Source organism: Ornithorhynchus anatinus, chromosome 6, assembly GCF_004115215.2.
Source record: "Ornithorhynchus anatinus isolate Pmale09 chromosome 6, mOrnAna1.pri.v4, whole genome shotgun sequence".
Taxonomy (NCBI): domain Eukaryota; kingdom Metazoa; phylum Chordata; class Mammalia; order Monotremata; family Ornithorhynchidae; genus Ornithorhynchus; species Ornithorhynchus anatinus.
In genome coordinates, this window is record NC_041733.1 from 44,673,971 (window position 1) to 44,694,105 (window position 20,135).

The following is a 20,135-nucleotide window of genomic DNA, read 5'->3' on the forward strand; positions in this document are numbered from 1 at the left end:
AAGCGCTTAGTACAGTGGGAAGCAGCGTGGCTCAGTGGTGAGCGCATGGGCTTGGGAGTCAGAGATCATGGGTTCAAATCCTGGCTCGCCACTTGGCAGCTGTGTGACTGTGGCTGAGTCGCTGGACTTCTCTGGGCCTCAGTTTCCTCATCTGTAAAATGGGGATGAAGACTGTGAGCCTCACGTGGGACAACCTGATGACCCCATATCTCCCCCAGCACTTAGAACAGTGCTCTGAATAGAGGAAGCGCTTAACAAATACCAGCATTATTATCATTGTTCTCTGGGCCTCAGTTCCCTCCTCTGTAAAATGGGGATGAAGCCTGTGAGCCTCACTTGGGACAACCTGATGACCCTGTATCTCCCCCAGCACTTAGAACAGTGCTCTGAACATAGGAAGCCGTTAACAAATACCAGCATTATTATTATCATTATTCTCTGGGCCTCAGTTCCCTCCTCTGTAAAATGGGGATGAAGACTGTGAGCCTCCCGTGGGACCACCTGATGACACCATATCTCCCCCAGCGCTTAGAACAGCGCTCTGCACATAGTAAGCGCTTAACAAATACCAACATTACTGTTATCATTATTACTATTCCCCGGGCCTCAGTTCCCTCCTCTGTAAAATGGGGATGAAGACTGGAAGCCCCACGTGGGACCCCCGATGACCGTGTATCTCCCCCAGCGCTTAGAACAGTGCTCTGCACATAGGAAGCGCTTAACAAATACCAACAATATTATTATTATTGTTATTATTATTATTATTATTAATAAAGCCCCGTGACCGGAAGAGGCGCAGGCCCGGGCTCGCTCGGCCTTCTGGGAGTTGTAGTCCGCCCCGCAGCCACGGACTGCAGCTCCCAGGAGCCCCCGGGGCCTGGCCGCTGGGCCTTCTGGGAGTTGTAGTCCTCGAGGCCCGCGGCTGGCCGGCCGGCGCCGCGGCGGAGGACTACAATTCCCAGCCGCCCCGCGGGCCCGGCGGCGGCGGCGGCGGCGGCGGACGAGGAGGCGGACGAGGAGGCGGACGAGGAGGCGGACGAGGAGGCGGAGGAGGCGTCTACATTGTGTCTATTCTCTGGCCGCCGCTGCGGCCGGCGTGGGGCTGCAAGCATGGCCGAGGAGCAGGAGATCATGTGCAAACTGGAGAGCATCAAAGAGATCAGGTAGGAGCCCGCCGCAAAGGGGCCATCGCCCCCGCCCCCCGAGGAGCGGCCGCGGCACATCCGGCCCGAGAATTCTTCGAATTGCAATTCTGTCCCACTTCAAAGGGACCTGGCCCCAGGGGGCTGCGGAGGGCGGGCGGCTCCCTGCACACAGCTCTCCGCGGCGCTTAGGTAAATACCGTCGCTCATGCGGAGCGCAGAAGGCCCAGAAATAATAATCATGTCGGTGTTTGTTAAGCGCTTCCTCTGCGCCCGACCACTGTTCTGAGCGCTGCGGGAGATGCGGGGTCATCCGGTGATCAGCCCGTTTTCCAGATGAGCTCACTGAGCCTCGGGGAAGAATAATGTGGGTATTTGTTAAGCGCTTCCTCTGCGCCCGAGCACTGTTCCGAGCGCTGCGGGAGATGCGGGGTCATCCGGTGATCAGCCCGTTTTCCAGACGAGGTCACTGAGGTTCGGAGAATAATAATAATAATAATAATGATGTGGGTATTTGTTAAGCGCTTCCTCTATGGACGGAGCACTGTTCTGAGCGCTGGGGGAGATACAGGGTCAGCCAGCCCATTTTCCAGACGAGGTCACCGAGGCTCGGAGAATAATAATAATGATGATGTGGGTATTGGTTAAGCGCTTCCTATGGGCAGAGCACTGTTCTAAACGCTGGGGGAGATACGGGGTCATCAGGTGGTCCCACGTGAGGCCCACGTGAGGTCCCAGTCCTCATCCCCAGTTTCCAGATGGGGGAACTGAGGCCCAGTGAAGTGACTCGCCCAAAGTCACACAGCTGACGAGCGGCTAGCCGGGATTTGAACCCATGACCTCTGACTCCCAAGCCCGGGCTCTTTCGCCCGAGCCACGCCGCTTTTCGAGTGTCTCCTGCAAGTGCGTTGTGTGTTTATGTCATCGGATGTGCCGATGCCTCTCTGTGTGTATTTTGTGTGCACATCTTGTGCTTGCGCCTTTGTGTGCGGGTGTGTGCTTTGTGTATATGGGAATGTTCTGTGCAGCGTGAGTATCCTGGCTGCATACATTCATTCCTCCGATCGTATTTATTGAGCGCTTACTGTATGCCGAACACTGTACAGAGCGCTGGGAAAGTACAATTCCATGAGATAATAATAATAATGTTGGTATCTGTTAAACGCTTACTCTGTGCAGAGCACTGTTCTAAGCACTGGGGGAGATACACGGTCATCAGAGTGTCCCGCATGAGGCTCCCCATCTTCATCCCCATTTTCCAGATGAGGTAACTGAGGCCCAGAGAGGTGAAGTGACTTGCCCACAGTCACCCAGCTGACAAGTGGCAGATCTGGGATTCGAACCCATGACCTTCGACTTCCAAGCCCGGGCTCTTTCCCCTGAGCCACCCTGAATGCTGGTTAATACCAGTCGGCTTCATGTATTCATTCAATAGTATTTACTGAGCGCTTACTATGTGCAGAGCACTGTACTAAGCGCTTGAAATGTACAGATCGGTAACAGATAGAAACAGTCCCTGCCCTATGACGGGCTTACAGCTTCAGTTAGCCAGTGGTATTTATCGAGTGCTTACCGTGGGCAGAATACTGTACTATAGGTAGTCAAGTTCCCTGCCCCAGAGGAGCTCACAGCCTAGAGGGGAAGACGGACATTAAACTAAATTGCAGCTATGGACGTAAATTCATTCATTCAATAGTATTTACTGAGCGTTTACTGTGTGCAGAGCACTGTACTAAGCGCTGTAAATGCTGTGGCGCTGAGGGTGGGGTGAACTATCAAGCTCTGGAAAAGAGTACGCAGGAGGGAGGGAGTTCTGTGTGCTGTCTCCACCCCCCAAAACAATCCTCCTATAGCTTCCTTTATTTTGGAGCATCAACCGGAGGGCCCTGATTCATTCATTCAAGAGTATTTAATGATAATAATGTTAGTATTTGTTAAGCGCTTACTATGTGCAGAGTACTGTTCTAAGCGGTGGGGTAAATACAGGGTCATCAGGTTGTCCCACGTGAGACTCACAGTTGATCCCCATTTTACAGATGAGGGAATTGAGGCACAGAGAAGTTAAGTGACTTGCCCACAGTCACACAGCTGACAAGTGGCAGAGCCGGGATTCGAACCCATGAACTCTGACTCCCAAGCCCGGGCTTTTTCCACTGAGCCACGCTGCTTCATTGTGTGCTTACTCTGTGCAGAGCACTGTACTAAGCGCTTGGAATGGACAATTTGGGAACAGATAGAGACCAGCCCTGCCCAAGGATGGGCTCCTAGTCTAATTCATTCAAGGCTCTCCCCCACCTCTCCCCTCACCCACTCATTCTTCCCCTCCAGCCCTGCTCACGCTCTGCTCCAGGCTCTTGATTCTTCCAACATAGCTCCTGTCCTTCCCCTTGCTTGTAGCCCTGCCCCTTTCTTTCATTCAGTCGTATTTATTGCGTGCTGACCGTGTGCAGAGCACTGTCCTAAGTGCTTGGAAAGGACAGTTCAGCAATAGAGAGAGACAGTCCCTGCCCACAGTGGGCTTACAGTCTAGAAGGGGGGAGACCGCCATCAAAATAAGTAAACAGGCACCAATAGCATCAGTATAAATGGAATTATAGATATATGCACATCAAAACAAGTAAACAGGCATTAATATAAATAAAATTATAGATATGTGCATATATACACAAGCGCTGCGGGGTGGGGAAGGGGAGTCGGGGCTATGGGGAGGGGGAGCTGAGGAAAAGGGGGGCTCAGTCTGGGAAGGCCTCTCGGAGGAGGCGAGCCTTCAGTAGGGCTTTGAATGGGGGGCAGAGTGAGTGTTTGGTGGATTTGAGGAGGGAGGGCGTTCCAGGCCGGAGATAGGACGCGGGCCAGGAGTCGACGGGGGGGACGGGCGAGAACGAGGGACCGTGAGGAGGTGAGCGGCAGAGGAGCGGAGTGTGCGGGCTGGGCTGGAGAAGGAGAGAAGGGAGGGTGCGAGGCGATGGACAGCTTTGAAGCCAATAGTGAGGAGGTTTTGCTTGGTACGGAGGTTGATAGGCAACCGCTGGAGATTTTTGAGGAGGTGGGGCGTGACGTGCCCCGAACGTTTCTGGAGAAAGACGATCCAGGCAGCGGAGTATAGATCGAAGCGGGGAGAGACGGGAGGTTGGGAGGTCAGAAAGGAGGCTGATGCGGCAATGCAGTCGGGATAGTGATTGGACTAATTTGGTAGCGTGCTTTGGATGGAGAGGAAAGGGCGGATTTTGGCGATGTTGGGAGGTGAGACCGGCAGGCTTTGGTGACGGATTGGATGTGTGGGGTGAATGAGAGCCGAGTCAAGGATGACACCAAGGTTACGGGCCTGTGGGACGGGAAGGGTGGTCGGGCCGTCCACAGCGACGGGGAAGTCAGGGAAAGGACAGGGTTTGGGAGGGAAGATAAGGAGGTCTGTCTTGGACATGATGAGTTTTAGGTGATGGGAGGACATCCAAGTACAGATGTCCTGAAAACAGGAGGAGATGAGAGCCTTGGAGGGAGGGAGAGAAGACAGGAGAGGAGATGTAGCTTTGGGTATCATCCGCGTAGAGATGATAGTCGAAGCCATGAGAGCGAATGAGTTCACCAAGAGAGTGAGTGTAGATGGAGAACAGAAGGGGATCCAGAACTGACCCTTGAGGAGCCCCTACAGTTAGGGGATGGGAAGGGGAGGAGGAGCCCGCGAAAGAGACTGAGAATGACCGGCCAGAGAGATAGGAGGAGAACCAGGAGAGGATGGAGCGGTGAAGCCAAGGTTGGATAACATGTTGAGGAGAAGGGGATGGTCCCCAGTGTCAGAGGCAGCTGAGAGGTCGAGGAGGATTAGGATGGAGTAGGAGCCGTTGGATTTGGCAAGAAGGAGGTCACGGGTGACCTTTGAGAGGGAGGTCTCGGTGGAATGGAGGGGACGGAAGCCAGATTGGAGGGGGTCCAGGAGAGCGGTGGAGGAGAGGAATTCGAGGCAGCAGGTGTAGACGACTCGCTCCAGGAGTTTGGAAAGGAAGGGTAGGAGGGAGATGGGGCGATAACTGGAGGGGTCACGGGAGGGTTTTTTTAGGATGGGGGAGATGTGGGCATGTCTCCTGCCACCTCGCAGCCCTCCCCACCTCCAGAGCTCATCAGAAGCAGCCCTTCAGAGAGACACTTTTTTAAAAAATTGAATTTATTAAGCGCTTACAGTGTGCCAGGCACTCTGCCGTGAATCCCCCATGGGACAGGGACAGGAACTGTGTCCAACCCAATTTGCTCGTATCCACCGCAGAGTTTAGTACTGAGCCTGGCGCATAGTGAATGCTTTACAAATACCAAATTATTATTATGGTGATTATATAAGCTGTGATTACATTTTATCGTGATTACGCTGTCTTGTTTTTGTCCGTCCGTCTCCCCCGATTTGACCGCGAGCCCGTCATCGGGCAGGGACGGTCTCTATCTATTGCCGAATTGTCCATTCCAGGCGCTCGGTCCAGTGCTCTGCACATAGTAAGCGCTCAATAAATACTACTGAATGAATGAATGTTTGTATCTCTGAGTGTTTGCTGCCTGTCTGAGCGTGTGCCCACCGTGTTTCCAGCAATCAATCAGTAGGTTTGATTGAGTAGCTACTTTGTGCAGGCCTCCGTACCTAGCATTTAGGAGAGTACAACCAAATTAGAAGATGTGATCTCTGCCCTCCAGGATTTTATAACCTAGCGAGAGAGGCAGACTTAAAAATAAAATTACAGAGAGGAGGAAGAAGAGAATTGGAAAGATGTGGTCCAGTAAATGCTTTAGTAGTGTGTAAATTGATTGGTGCATATGCGCACTCACTACATTTCTGGGAGTGCAGAAATGTCAAGGCGGTGGTCGGGAGGATGGAATCTAGGGAAAAGAAAAGTCGCTCAGAGAAAACCTCCTGACCGCGGGCCCGGCCTCCACCTGTTTTGTGTCCCCGCTGCCTGGGCGGGTGGCAGTTTTTTCACACCAAGGGTCAGAAATGTGTGCGGAGATTTTCGGCGACGCGTTTTTTGGTGGGACTTAGTCTCTGGCGCGACCTCTCTGAGGGTGTCCTCCGTGAGCCGGGAGCAGCATGGAGCGGGTCCTACCCCCGCCTGGCAGCCCGGGTTGCCCAGAGCTCTAGACCCTCCTCCGCCTGGACGCTGTCGGCCGACCCGCTTCCTGATGGCCTATTGTGTCGGTGGTCCCCGCCGGGGCGGAGAGTGGCCGGGGGTGTGTGCGGGGATGAAGGAATGAAGAGTGTGAGCTGGGGTGCAATGGCTGGAGAGAGAGGGAGACACAGTCCCTCAAAACAATTTCTGCTTGACGTGGAGAGGATGCATCGATCCTTGGGGACTTCGATAATAATCATAATAATTTTGGTATTTGTAAAGCGCTCACTATGGACAGAGCACTGTTCTAAGTGCTGGGGTAGATACAGAGTCATCAGGTTGTCCCTCGTGCGGCTCCCAGTCTTCATCCCCATTTTCCAGATGAGGTCACTGAAGCCCAGAGAAGTGAAGTGACTTGCCCACAGTCCTACAGCAGACAAGCGGCAGAGCCGGGATTAGAACCCATGACCTCTGACTCCCAAGCCCGGGCTCTTTCCACTGAGCTACACTGCAATAGCCGTGTAGATGTTCCCGAAGATCCTTCCACTGCCCGCTTTCTATCCCTCCTCAACTGTGAACTTCACCGACCCTCTGCTCCATTCATTCGTTGTCGTATTTATTGAGCGTCTCCCTATGTGCAGAGCACTGTTCTAAGCGTGTGGAATGGTTAATTCGGCCACAGATAGAGACAATCCCTGCCCACCGACGGGCTCTCCGGCGTAGATATCATCAAGATAAAGAGAATCATGGATGCATACACATCAGTGAAGCAGCATGGCTCAGTGGAAAGAGCCCGGGCTTGGGAGTCAGAGGTCATGGGTTCGAATCCCAGCTCTGCCGCTTGTCAGCTGTGTGACTTTGGGCGAGTCACTTCACTTCTCTGGGCCTCAGTTCCCTCATCTGGAAAATGGGGATTAACTGTGAGCCTCACATGGGACAACCTGATTACCCTGTAATGTTGGTATTTGTTAAGCGCTTACTATGAGCCGAGCACTGGTCTAAGCGCTGGGGTAGACACGGGAATCAGGTCGTCCCACGTGGGGCTCACAGTCTTAATCCCCATTTTACAGATGAGGGAACTGAGGCACCGAGAAGTTAAGTGACTCGCCCACAGTCACACAGCTGACAAGTGGCCGAGCCGGGATTCGAACCCATGACCTCTGACTCCAAAGCCCGTGCTCTTTCCACTGAGCCACGCTGCTTCTGTACCTCCCCCAGCGCTTAGAACAGTGCTCTGCACATAGTAAGCACTTAACAAATACCAACATTATTATTATCGATAACAAAATAAATAGAGTAATAAATAATATATACAGATATGCACAGTACTGTGGGGAGGGGAAGGGGGAAGAGCAGAGGGCGGGAGAAGGGGGAATGGGGAGGGGAGGAGGAGCAGAGGGAAAGCTCGCTCACCCACCAACTTGGACACACACTTGATCTCATCATCCCTAGTGCTGTACAATCTCTGCTCTCACCAACTCTGAAATCCCTCTTTCTGACCACAGCCTTCTCACCCGCCTTCTCTCCCACACGCCTCTTCCCGGCCCACCCGTCTTGTTGTCCGCCGGAGACCTCTCTGACCTTCCGAACCCATCCAGTTTTCCCGGTTAACCTCCGTACCCAAACTCCCTTCCTTTGGTGACCAAACCGATGCTCTTGACACCTCCCTTTCTACTGAACTCAGCTCATTCGGCTCCCCTACGCCCTTGTCAATCCCATACCACTAATCGACGGCCCTGGATCGCTTCCTTCACTCCTGTGCACCAGCTACGGAGTGCTACTGGCAAAAATCTAGATATCAGGTCAACTGTGTCCCCTTCCAGTTTATCCTAGAGTGCTTTAACTCTGCCCTCTCCTCTGCCTGGCAATATTACTTCTCCATCCTTATTAGACCGTTGCCCTTGGCCAGTTGTTCCAGATGTTTAACTCCGTCAATCCCCCTGCCCCCCCATCTCTCTCCCTTAGGTCCCGGCCACCTACTTTATTGAGAAAATTGAAACTGTCAGGCGCGGCCTGCCTAAAAGCTCCCCTGCTCTTCCCCGGCCCCTCCCTCCTCCCACTCCTCCTTCAGCTCTCCCATGTTTCCCGGTAGCTTCACAGAAGGAGACCTCCTGCCTTCTCTCAAACTCTACCCCCTCCACCTGCCCATAATAATAATAATGTTGGTATTTGTTAAGCGCTTACTATGTGCACAGGACTCTTCTGAGCGCTGGGGTAGTTACAGGATGATCTACCTGGGGTAGATACAGGTCCCTCGTGAGGCTCCCAGTCTTCATCCCCATTTTCCAGATGAGGGAACCGAGGCCCAGAGAAGTGAAGTGACTCGCCCACAGTCCCACAGCCAAGTGGCGGAGCTGGAATTTGAATCCATGACCTCTGACTCCCCAGCCCAGGCTCTTTCCACTGTGCCCCGCCGCTTCTCTAGTCCAACCCCATTCCTTCGCACCTTATCAAAGCACTTGTCCCCTCCTATTTTCCCTCCCTAACTGCCATCTTCCACTGTTCACTCTCCAATGCGAGTGAGAGCGCTTGGCCACTGCTTTCAAACCTGCCCATGTTGGTATCTGTTAGTGCTCTGCACTAAGCGCTGGGGTAGGTAGGGGGTCATCAGGTTGTCCCACGTGAGGCTCACAGTATTAATCCCCATTTTAAAGATGAGGGAACCGAGGCACAGAGAAGTTACCCCTACCCCCCACAAAAAACCCTGCCTTGACCCCATGGCTCCTTCCAGTTATCGCCCCATCTCCCTCTTACTGTGCCTCTCCAAACTCCTTGAGTAGTCTCCACTTTCTCTCCTCCGGTTTTCTCCTTGACCCCCCTCCAATCCGGCCTCTGTCCCCCTTCACTTCACAGAAACTGACATCTCAAAGGTCACAAATGATCTCCCAATTGCCACATCCAGTGGCCTCTATTCCATCGTAGCCTACTCGAACTCTCAGCTGCCTTTGAACACTGTCGATCCAACCTTGGCTTTACTGACACCGTCCTCCCCTTTTTCTCCTCCTTAATAGTAATAATAATGTTGGTATTTGTTAAGAGCTTACTATGTGCCGAGCACTGTTCTAAGCGCTGGGGTAGACACAGGGTCATCAGGTTGTCCCACGTGGGGCTCAAAGTCTTAATCCCCATTTTACAGATGAGGTAACTGAGGCACAGAGAAGTTAAGTGACTTGCCCACAGTCACACAGCTGACAAGTGGCAGAGCTGGGATTTGAACTCATGACCTCTGACTCCAAAGCCCGTGCTCTTTCCACTGAGCCACGCTGCTTCCTTTCTCTCAGACTGCGCCTCCTCGGTCTCTTTTACTGGCTCCTCCTCGGCCTCCCATCCCGTCACTCTAGGAGCCCTTCAGGGGTCAATTCTGGGTCCCCTTTTAGTCTCCATCTACACCCACTCCCTCGGAGAACTCATTCGCTCACATGGCCTCAACTACCACCTCTAATTGGAAGATACCCAAATCTACATCTGCAGCCCTGATCTCTCCCTCTCCCCCTCTCCCCCGTCCCCCCCCCAATCCTCTCTCTCTCCTCTCTCTCTCTCCCCCCTCGCATATCCTTATGCCTAAAAGACGTCTCTACTTGGATATCTCACCGGCACCTCAAACTTAAGATATCCAAACTGTAACTCCTTATCTTTCCTCCCAAACCCTGTCCTCCCCTTGATTGTCCTGTCACTGTAGACAGTACCACCATCCTTCTTGTCTCGCAAGCCCGTAACCTTGGCGTTATCCTTGACTCATCTCTTTCTTTCAACCCACGTATTCCATCTGTCACTAAATCCCATCAGTTCACCCTTCACAACATCACAAAAATCCATCCTTTCCTCTCCCGCTATCACGATAACCCAAACACTTATCCTCTCCTGCCTTGATTACCGCATCAGCCTCCTTGCTGACCTCCCTGCCTCCTGTCTCTCCCCATTGCAGTCCATATTTCACTCTGCTGCCCATTTCATTTGTCTACAAAGATGTTACGTCCACATTTCCCAACTACTCATGAACCTGCGGAGGCGGTCCACCCAGATTTATTTATTTATTTATTCAATCGTATTTATTGAGCGCTTACTATGTGCAGAGCACTGTACTAGGCGCTTGGAATGTACGATTGGGCACCAAAAAGAGACCATCCCTGCCCAGTGACGGGCTCACAGTGTAATGGTATCAATGTTCATTCATTCAATAGTATTTATTGAGCGCTTACTATGTGCAGAGCACTGTACTAAGCGCTTGGGATGAACAAGTCAGCAACAGATAGAGACAGTCCCTGCCGTTTGACGGGCTTACAGTCTAATCGGGGGAGACGGACAGACAAGAACAATGGCACTAAACAGCGTCAAGGGGAAGAATATCTCGTAAAATTCTCCCACTCTCGACTGTGAGCTCATTGTGGGCAGGGAACGTGTCTACCAACTCTGTTGTATTGTGCTCTACGAAGGACTTAGTACAGTGCTCTACACATAGTAAGTGCTCAGTAAATACAATTGAGTGATCGATTGGAAGGGCGGACTGTGGTTTCCGAGCCATGGGGAGATGTTTGCAGGGTGACATTTTAGAAAAATGAACCTGGCAACAGAGCGCAGATTGGAGCACATTAATGACTGTCTCACCATTTAGACTTTAAGCCCATTGTGGGCAGGGAACCCAAGCGCTTAGTACAGTGCTCTGCACACAGTAAGCGCTTAATAAATACCATTGATCGCATATAGAGGCAACATGACCTGTTGGAAAGAGCACGGGCTGGGGAGTCAGAGGACGTGGGTTCTAATCCTGGCTCCGCCACTTGTCTGCTGTGTGACCTTGGGCAAGCCACTTAACTTCTCTGGGCCTGTTACCTCATCTGTAAAATGGGGATTAAGACCGTGAGCCCCATGTGGGGCAACCTGATCATCTTGTATCTGCCCCAGGGCTTAGAACAATGCTTGGCACATAGTAAGCGCTTAACTAATGGCATCTTTATTATTGTTATTGTTATTATTATATAACAGGTGCTCTGTAGATGCTGTGGATTGATGGGCGAGCCCAGGGCCGAGCAGTGGGCAGCCAGCGCTACCGCCCTCCTCCCCTCCTGTTGCCAGTGGAGGGGCCCGACTCGGAGTGGGCTGAGCCCGTGGGGAGGGCAGTGGTGGTGAGAGAGGCCATCTGGGCCTCTCTGGAGAGCCTCAGCGGGCCCGGAACAGGAGGGCGAGTGGCCCCAGAGTGGCCCCTTTCCTGGTCTTCAACACCCTCAGTTTGGGTTTGCCTCTCGGTGGGCTGGCCTGCCTCCACCACCGACCCCCTCAGCCCCCTCACTTCTCTCCGGCCGAGGAAGGGGGACTTGGCTAGGACTGCACAGGTTGCCCATCCACCTATGCCTCAGCATTGGTTTTAAAACACTCAATCCCCTTGCCCTCTTCTGCCTCACCTCGCTGCTCTACTACTACAATCCACCCTGCACACTCCGCTGCTTTAACCTTCTCACTGCGCCTCGATCTCGTCTGGCTCGCCCGTGTCCTGCCTCTGGCCTGGAATGCCCTCCCTCCGCAAACCCTCCGGAGCCCCTTCCCTTCCTTCAAAGCCTTATCGAGTCTGTGACCTCCGTGTGGGACAGAGACGGTGTCCGACCCGATTCGCTTGTATCCCTCCCAGCCCTTAGTACAGTGCTTGGCACACAGTAAGCGCTTAACAGATACCAGGATTATTATTATTGTTGTCGTTGAGGCCACATCTCCCCCAAGAAGCCTTCCCTGACTAAGCCTTCCTTTCCTCTTCTCCCACTCCCTTCTGCATCGCCCTGACACGCTTCCTCTGTTCTCCCCCCGCCACCAGCCCCACGGCACTTATGTACAGATCTGTCATTTATTTCTATTAATGTCTGTCTTCCCCTCCCAACTGTTAGCTCGCTGTGGGCAGGGAATATGTCTGTTTACTGTTGTAGTGTAGTCTCCCAAGTGCTTAGTACAGCACCATCCCCCCTTTACCTCTCCGCAGCTTAACCCTCTTTTTCCTCTTTTTCCCCTTTTCCCTCCGTTACCCTATTTATTTTGTTAATGAATTGTACATCGCCTCGATTCTATTTAGTTGCCATTGTTTTTACGAGATGTTCTTCCCCTCGACTCTATTTATTGCCATTGTTCTCGTCTGTCCGTCTCCCCCGATTAGACTGTAAGCCCGTCAAACGGCAGGGACTGTCTCTATCTGTTGCCGACTTGTTCATCCCAAGCGCTTAGTACAGTGCTCTGCACATAGTAAGCGCTCAGTAAATACTATTGAATGAATGAATGAATAGTACAGTGCAGGACACACAGGAAGCACTCGATAAATACGATTGAATAAGAACGATTGAATAAATGACTGGTGCCTGGGTATGAGGAGTCGAGGGGTGGGAAGGTAGGGAAAGCTCCTTGCTGGGGGACCGCTTACCGCTGAGCTGGCTGCAGTAGGATCGCAGTAGGACTTCTGAGGAGACGGAAGCAGCCGAGCGTTCATTTCCCAGCCTTCTCCTCGGGGACACCGCCCCCCCGATGCCTCTCAACCGGTTCAGTCCAAGGGGCAAGGGGGCTGGGGCATGGCTCCTAGCCAAGTCTAGCTGCTGGGTTGGGTACGTTGTGCCCCCAGAACGAATCAGTACGGTCATCACCCAGTCCTCCACTTCCTTCATTATGGAAACAGCCTGCCCTAGTCCGGGTACGGGCCTGGGCGGGAGAAGGGCCTGCGTTCTGATTCCGGCTCCGCCCCAGTCTGCCCCGTGGCCTTGGCCAAGTCTTGTCACTTCTCTGGGCCCCAGCTGTCTTATGCCGTCGAGTCGTCTCCGACCCGTAGCGGTGCCACGGACACATCTCTCCCAGAACGCCCCACCTTCATCTATGATTGTACATGGAGTTTTCTTGGTTAAAAACACGGAAGCGGTTTCCCGCTGCCAGCTTCCGTGCGGTAAACCTGTGCCTCCTACCTCGGCGCTCTCCCGCCCGCCACTGCCCGGCACGGGGCAGTTTTAACTTGTAGCAGATGGCCTGCCGCTCGCTAGCCACTGCCCAAGCTCGCAGTGGAACAGATATGCCTCTGCCCGACTCTCCCTCCCGTAGTCGAGACCATAGAGGACTGGAAACTCTCCCGTTGTGACCCTAAGAGGGGGTGCCCCAGTGACCTGTTCTGTAAAATGGGGATTAAGACTGGGACCGTCGTGTGGGACGGGGACTGCATCCAACCTGATTGGCTTATATCTACCCCAGCAATTAGAATAGTGTTTGGCGTGTAGTAAGCGCTTAACAATCCCATCATCGTTATTATCACTTGGGGGCGGATGCGGTCTCTCCATCCAAACTGCCCCACCCTGGCCCGGGCCCTTGTCATATCCGGCTCGGCGAAGACGTCCGCCTCCTCCCTGACCTCCCTGCCTCTAGCCTCTCCTCTCTCCAGCTGGTACTTCACTCTGCCGACCCACTCATTTTCTCCAACATCCTTCTCTGCACATCTCCCCGCTTGGCAAAATCCTCCCGTTCCTCTCTTTAATGAGGAGAAACTCCTGAGTACTCACTTCAAGACCCTTCTGTCGGCTCTCTCCCTCCTACCTCTCCACTCTACTCATTCTCCCGTTGCACCCCAGCTCACACTCTTCTTTCAAGCCAACCTGCCACCCCGTGCCTCGTTCTTGCCCCTCACACCCTAAATCCTTTATCGTGATTAAGTTGTCTTGTTTTTGTCCGTCTGTCTCCCCCGATAAGCCCGTCAGTGAGCAGGGATTGTCTCTATCCGTTGCCGAATTGTCCATTCCAGGCACTCAGTACAGTGCTCTGCACATAGTAAGCACTCAGTAAATCCTATTGAATGAATGAATGAGTAATCCTTCTGTCTGAAACTCCCTCCCATTCCCTATCCAGCTCATCGCCCCTCTTCCCGTCCTTCAAAGCTCTTCTGAAGTGAAATCTCTCGGATTAATTTTTGATCTCCTTGCACATCCCTGTCCCCTGCAGACTGCTCCCCTTTGCTTTTTCCATCGGTTCCCGTACCCGGGGCTCCCGTCTTGGGAGCAGGCCCCCAGGCCCGACCGACCTGAGCGGAGATGGGCTCCGAGGGACCGCGCTGGGTGTCCTGGGGACCCCTAAGCGGGAGTGGTTGGTCCCGAACACCCCCATTACCTTCAGAGGGCTTGGGACATTCTGCAGGTTTCAGAGGGACGCCCTGGGCCAGGATGGACCACCTTCCCCCGCCCTGCCCTCTCAGATCGCTCTGGGGAACTCCTCTCTGGAGCCAGAGGGATGGCCAAAAAGACCGCTCGACGGCCCTCCCCAGCCTCAGCGTTCTGTGCTTTCCCGTGGATTTAGGGGATCCACTCCTCTTGACATGCTCACCTTCCCACACGGTAAGCGCTCATTAAATACCACTGATTGATTGATTCCCCATGGCACGTATCTGTAAATTATTTATTTTACAGTTATGTCCGTCTCCCCCTCTGTACTGTAAATGCACTTGTCTGCCAACTCTGTACTATTGTATTCTCCCCAATGCTTAGTACGGTGCTCTGCACACTGAAAGTGCTCAATAAATACCATTGATTGCTTTTCCTTCCTTCCCTCCCTGCTGGCCCGCATCCTCTCCCCCCACCCCCCTGCCCACCTGGGGCGGCAGGAACAAGACGTTGCAGATGGAGAAGATCAAGGCACGCCTGAAGGCTGAGTTTGAGGCCCTGGAGTGTGAGGAGCGGCACCTGAAGGAGTACAAGCAGGAGATGGACCTCCTGCTGCAGGAGAAGATGGCCCACGTGGAGGAGCTGCGGCTGATCCACGCCGACATCAATGTGGTGAGGACCGGGGCCTCTATCTGTTGCCGAGTTGTCCATTCCAAGCGCTTAGTACAGTGCTCTGCACATAGTGAGCGCTCAGTAAAAACTATTGAATGAATGAATGAATAATTCACTGGGGACGCTGCCGGCGGGGACCCCCCCCGGGTTCAGCGGTGCTCAGTCCGGCTGCGGGAGGATGTTGTGGGGGAGGCGGCTGGCCAAACTCAGATCGATCAGTCCGTTTGATTTATAGAGCGCTCACTGTGTGCGGGGCACTGTACTACTACTACTACTACTACTACTAATAATAATGTTGGTATTTGTTAAGCGCTTACTATGTGCAGAGCTCTGTTCTAAGCGCTGGGGTCAATACAGGGTAATCGGGTTGTTCCACGTGAGACTCGCAGTTAATCCAGATGAGGGAACTGAGGCCCAGAGAAGTGAAGTGACTTGCCCACAGTCACGCAGCTAACAAGTGGCAGAGCCGGGATTCGAACCCTTGACCTCTGACTCCCAAGCCCGGGTTCTTTCCACTGAGCCACGCTGCTTCTCTAAACACTTGGGAGAGTGCATTATGGGCAGGGATTGTCTCTATCTATTGCCCAATTGTCCATTCCAAGCGCGTAGTACAGTGCTCTGCACATAGTAAGTGCTTAATAAGTACTATCGAATGAATGAATGAATGAGTTGGTCGACACGATCATCCCTGCCCTCCAGGAGCTTGCCATCTTCTCACCCCACGGGAAGATTCTTGTTTCAGGGAGACCCAGCTTTCACCCCAGCTCCGCCACTGCCCCGCTGAGCGACTTCAGGCTTGGGAAAGATCCGGGCCAGAGAGTCAGAGGACCTGGGTACTAATCCTGGCGCCGCTACATGTCTTCTTTATGACCTCAGACAAGTCATTTAACTCCTCCCTGCTTCATTTACCTCACCTTTAAAATGGGGTTTAAGACTGCAAGCCCCATGTGGAACAGGGACTGAGTCCTAACGAATTACCTCGTATCTAATCTAGCATTTAGTCCAGACAAGCGGCCTGGCTCAGTGGGAAGAACGTGGGTTCTAATCCTGGCTCCTCCACTTGCCAGCTGGGTGACTTTGGGCAAGTTACTGAACTTCTCTGTGCCTCAGTTACCTCATCTGTGAAATGGAGATTAAAGTCTGTGAGCCCCATGTGGGGCGACCTGATTACCTGGTATCTCCTCCACTGCTTAGAACAGTGCTTGGCCCATAGTAAGTGCTCAACAAATACCACTGAAAAAAAAAAAGCCACGTTCCCTCTCCAGGCCTGTTTCCTCAACCACAGAATCCTGTCTGCCTCTCCCTCCTGTGGCTTAAAGGGAACAGCACTTTGCAGATTCAAGGGACTGTTTTCTTGTGATAATAATAATGATAATAATGATAGTGTTTGTTAAAGTGCCGGGCGCTTTACTGAGCGCCGGGGTGGATGCAAGCAAATCAGTTGGAACACGGTCCCTGTCCCACGTGGGGCTCACAGTCTCAATCCCCATTTTCCAGATGAGGCAACTGAGGCCCAGAGAAGTGACTTGCTCAAGGTCACCCAACAGACAGGTGACGGAGCCGGGATTAGAACCCATGACCTTCTGACTCCCAGGCCCGGGCTCTATCCACTGCGCCACACTGCTTCTCCGGAAGCTGTCTCTGTCATCAGCTGTATGCCGGTCCCTGCCGAGGCCGTCCCTGGAGATGGGTCCCGAGCCCCGATCGTCCCGGCCCAAGCTTCCCCACCAACGTGAACTTTGGAACGGGATTTCGGCATGGGATTTCGGACCGGCTCCAGGGGTGGGCTCGGGGGCCGGAGCAACGGGATCTAGGGCGGCGGCGGGCGGGGACCCCGGCTAGGAGAGGCGAGAGGTCTCTCCTGGGCTCCCTTCCTTCACCTGAAGGCCGGTGGCCCCGAGAGCAGGCCCTGTTGGTTTGAGGCCCGGGGGACCGGGTCGGCCTTTGAGTGGGAGGCAGGAGGGCTCTTTGCTGGTGTTCCTGCTGTCCCTCCCCTGGGGCCCCTCCCCCCCAGTGACCGTACCCCCGTCTCCGTGGCCCGCGCAGATGGAGAACACGATCAAGCAGTCCGAGAACGACCTGAACAAGCTGCTGGAGTCCACCCGGCGGCTGCACGACGAGTACAAGCCGCTGAAGGAGCACGTGGATGCCTTGCGCCTGACCCTGGGGCTGCAGAGGCTGCCGGACCTGTGCGAGGAGGAGGAGAAGCTCTCTCTCGAGTGAGTCCGACCTGCCCCCCCACCCTCTGGAGACCCGGTGGGAGGGACCCCCCCCCCAACCCCTTTGACCCCGGCGTCTCTGGACCTTGGGAGCATCACACTGGGCGGCGGGCAGGGGGCTGGGATGGCCTTGCCCTGGGGTTCACCCCCTGCCGTCCCCCACAGTTACTTCGAGAAGCAGAAGGCCGAGTGGCAGACGGAGCCCCAGGAGCCCCCCATCCCCGAGTCCTTGGCCGCAGCGGCAGCCGCCGCCCAGCAACTCCAGGTCGCCCGGAAGCAGGACACCCGGCAGGCAGCGACGTTCCGCCAGCAGCCCCCACCTATGAAGGTGAGCGGCGGGGGCGGGGCCGCGGATACCCCCGATTCACCTCAGCGCCGGCTGGGGGGTCTTTAGCCTTTACCTCGGCCCCCTGCCCCCCGGCCGGCCGGCATGGGCGGACGCCACCTGAGATCAGACTTGGTCCGCCGTCCTCGCCCTCAGGGAGCCTCGGACCTGATCAGGGAGATGGACAATTTGTACAGGAGATGAGGTGGAGGCAGGCTGACGAGAGGGGAAGGGCTAGAAGGTGAGAGGCGGCTGGGGTCTGGCATCGGCAGGGACTGGGAGAAGAAGGGTGGGGGTTCTGTAGGATGGGGCGAGGGGATGGGATTCCGGGTGTCGAGGGGCAGGGGCTGTTTTCGGCTCCCTCACTGCTCCACCCAACCCAGGCCCGACTCCTGGGTTCTAACACCTCTGCTGTGACCCTGAGAAACACTCTTGTCCTCCCTTTGCTTCAGTCACTTAATTAATGTTTTTTACCGAGTGCTTTCTAGCTGCAGAGCACTGGTCTAAGCACTTGGGAGAGTACAGTGCAAAACAATCAGTAGTCACATTCCCTGCCTTTAATGATTTTACAGCCTGGAGATTGAGCTTACAGCCTCTGTGAAAAAGGATGGCAATGTCCGTAAACTCTCTGGGTTGCCAATAAGAAGCGTCCCCTGTCCCACGTGGGGCCTTCAGACTTGGGGGATTGAATCCACAAGTGAACAGGGATTGAATCGCTATTTTACAGATGAGGGTACTGAGACCCAAAGAAGTGAAGCGACTGGCCCAGGGTCACGCAGCAGGCACGTGGCGGAACCAGGGTCAGAATGCAGGTCCCCTGGCTGTCACTCTCCGAATCCCGGCCCCGTCCATGTTCTCCTCCCGAGGGGCCGGGGCCCCCCTCTGCACCGTGGTCCTCCCTCCCCCATCAGAGAGGGGCTGCTAACTGTGCCCTGTACCCCCACAGGCCTGCCTGTCTTGTCACCAGCAGATCCACCGGAATGCACCCATCTGCCCCCTCTGCAAAGCCAAAAGCCGCTCCCGGAACCCCAAGAAACCCAAGCGGAAGCAGGACGAATGAAGAGAGCGAGGGTCCCCTGGAAGCCCCCGCCCAACCCGCCGCCCCTTCCCCCGCCCCCGAGTTCCCGGTCTCCTATTTAACGTGACGTAAGCACAAGCTTTCTGTCCCTTTCCCTCTCCCTCTTTCTCTTCCTTCCATCCCGACTCCTTCCAGTGCAGAGACTCTGCTGTAGAAGCTGAAAGCATATCTGGTGCTAAAGGCCTTCGGTTCCCGTCCCCTCCCTTTCACCTTGCCCCCTTCCCCCCATGCCCGGACCAACCTCCAGGCCCTGAGTTGCCCTCGGGCATGGATTGGAGGGCGATGGACATTTGGAAGAAGCCGGGGGAGGGGTCAAGCCCCCACGTGCCAAAGGCGAGGCCCTCCTGGATCAGATCAGGCTCACCCCGCAGCCTGGGGGACGGCGGGAGCTAAGCCGGGCAGAGTGCCGAGGGGAACGTTCTGGGGGGGGCTCGGCCCCAGCGCCTTGGGCCTGCCCACTCCCAGCGAAGCCACCACTCGGCCTCCCGGACCGGCGCCGCTCTCGAAGACGTCGACCCCGGCTGCTTCCAGGCTTAGACACCGACCTCCAACCCTGCTCGAGACCCCCCAACCCTCCACGCTGTCCCCAGCAACTGAGATCCCAGACCCTTTGACCAATGAGGCTCCTCGCTCTCTGCCCTCACCGCCTCCTCGCGGGGCCCGATCTCTTTGAGGGCGCTGGGGTGAGGCAGGGGAGATCCACCTCAGCTGTGGGGGATGCGGGACCACCCCGACAGCACTTCCGGGACAGAACCTGGCCGAGGGGCGGGGAGGATGCTCCCTGTTCTCCCGACCCCACTGAAGAAGAATCTTCTTCACACTTCATTCCCATCAGCTGGACTTCCCTGTGCCGTAGCCTGCCTCCCTTCCGCTTCTCATTTCTGTCTTTCCGGCCAAGCTAACCTTGGCAGGCAGGGTTAGCTGTTTGTTCACTGCCTCCTGGATCTGTCTGCCTGTCCTTGACCTGAACGACCCCTCGGCCCAGCGGGTGGGACCGTGGGAACCAGCCCTGGCGGGACGGGTCCCTGGTAGTAAATCTCCGGCCACACTACCTGCCTACTCCTTTCTCCCGTTCTCCATCTTCCCGGAAATCAAATCGGTTAACGACGGCCTTTGTCGAGGTCCTGTGCCGGGTACTGGCAGAAGACCGGACGAGGCCTAACATGGGTATAAACACACTGTGCACCCACACCCGACTGTCCCTCGTTACGCCATTCCCTTTGTTGCTCAGGGTGCCCATGTGCTGTTTTTGCTTTGGCTTTGCTGTCTCTTGATCTTCTCCACACTCCTGCTCAAAAAAGCTGCTCGTTTCTAGTGCGTCCGTAGCAGTTGTTTTCAGCAGAGGTGCATATTATCCCAGGCTTCCTTTTACCGCACCCTTAAAGAATTTTCTCTGTTCTCGTTATCGATCGCCCGGTTTCAGCTCTCTATTTACCGGCTGTTTTTGGTATCCTGCCGTCGTCCAGTCTCTGCCCGTCTTCCCCGTTGAAACTGTGTTGAGGCAATTGTG

The 20,135-nt window shown here is 54.7% G+C and overlaps 1 protein-coding gene across 2 annotated transcripts; it reads left to right on the forward strand.

Annotated features, from left to right (window-relative positions):
- The first annotated feature begins 1,007 nt into the window (after positions 1 to 1,007).
- Positions 1,008 to 19,674, forward strand: ZC4H2 (zinc finger C4H2-type containing). 2 transcript variants are annotated; one of them, XM_029068079.2, is made up of 5 exons: positions 1,008 to 1,163; positions 14,832 to 15,003; positions 17,050 to 17,222; positions 17,388 to 17,550; positions 18,494 to 19,674. In XM_029068079.2, the coding sequence occupies exons 1-5, from the start codon at positions 1,111 to 1,113 to the stop codon at positions 18,605 to 18,607; spliced, it is 675 nt and encodes a 224-aa protein (XP_028923912.1). In that variant the 5' UTR covers positions 1,008 to 1,110; the 3' UTR covers positions 18,608 to 19,674. The 2 variants fall into 2 exon arrangements, with proteins under 2 accessions (XP_028923912.1, XP_039768362.1); XM_039912428.1 differs by lacking the exon at positions 1,008 to 1,163 and adding an exon at positions 1,280 to 1,334.
- The last annotated feature ends 461 nt before the right edge of the window (positions 19,675 to 20,135 follow it).

Bases quoted from the DNA above. Each gene is read 5' to 3' on its own strand.
- ZC4H2 (XM_029068079.2), top strand. From the start codon at position 1,111: ATGGCCGAGGAGCAGGAGATCATGTGCAAACTGGAGAGCATCAAAGAG. The intron at 15,004-17,049 runs GTGAGGACCGGG...TGGCCCGCGCAG, and splicing joins TCCACGCCGACATCAATGTG to ATGGAGAACACGATCAAGCA. The intron at 17,223-17,387 runs GTGAGTCCGACC...CGTCCCCCACAG, and splicing joins GAGGAGAAGCTCTCTCTCGA to TTACTTCGAGAAGCAGAAGG.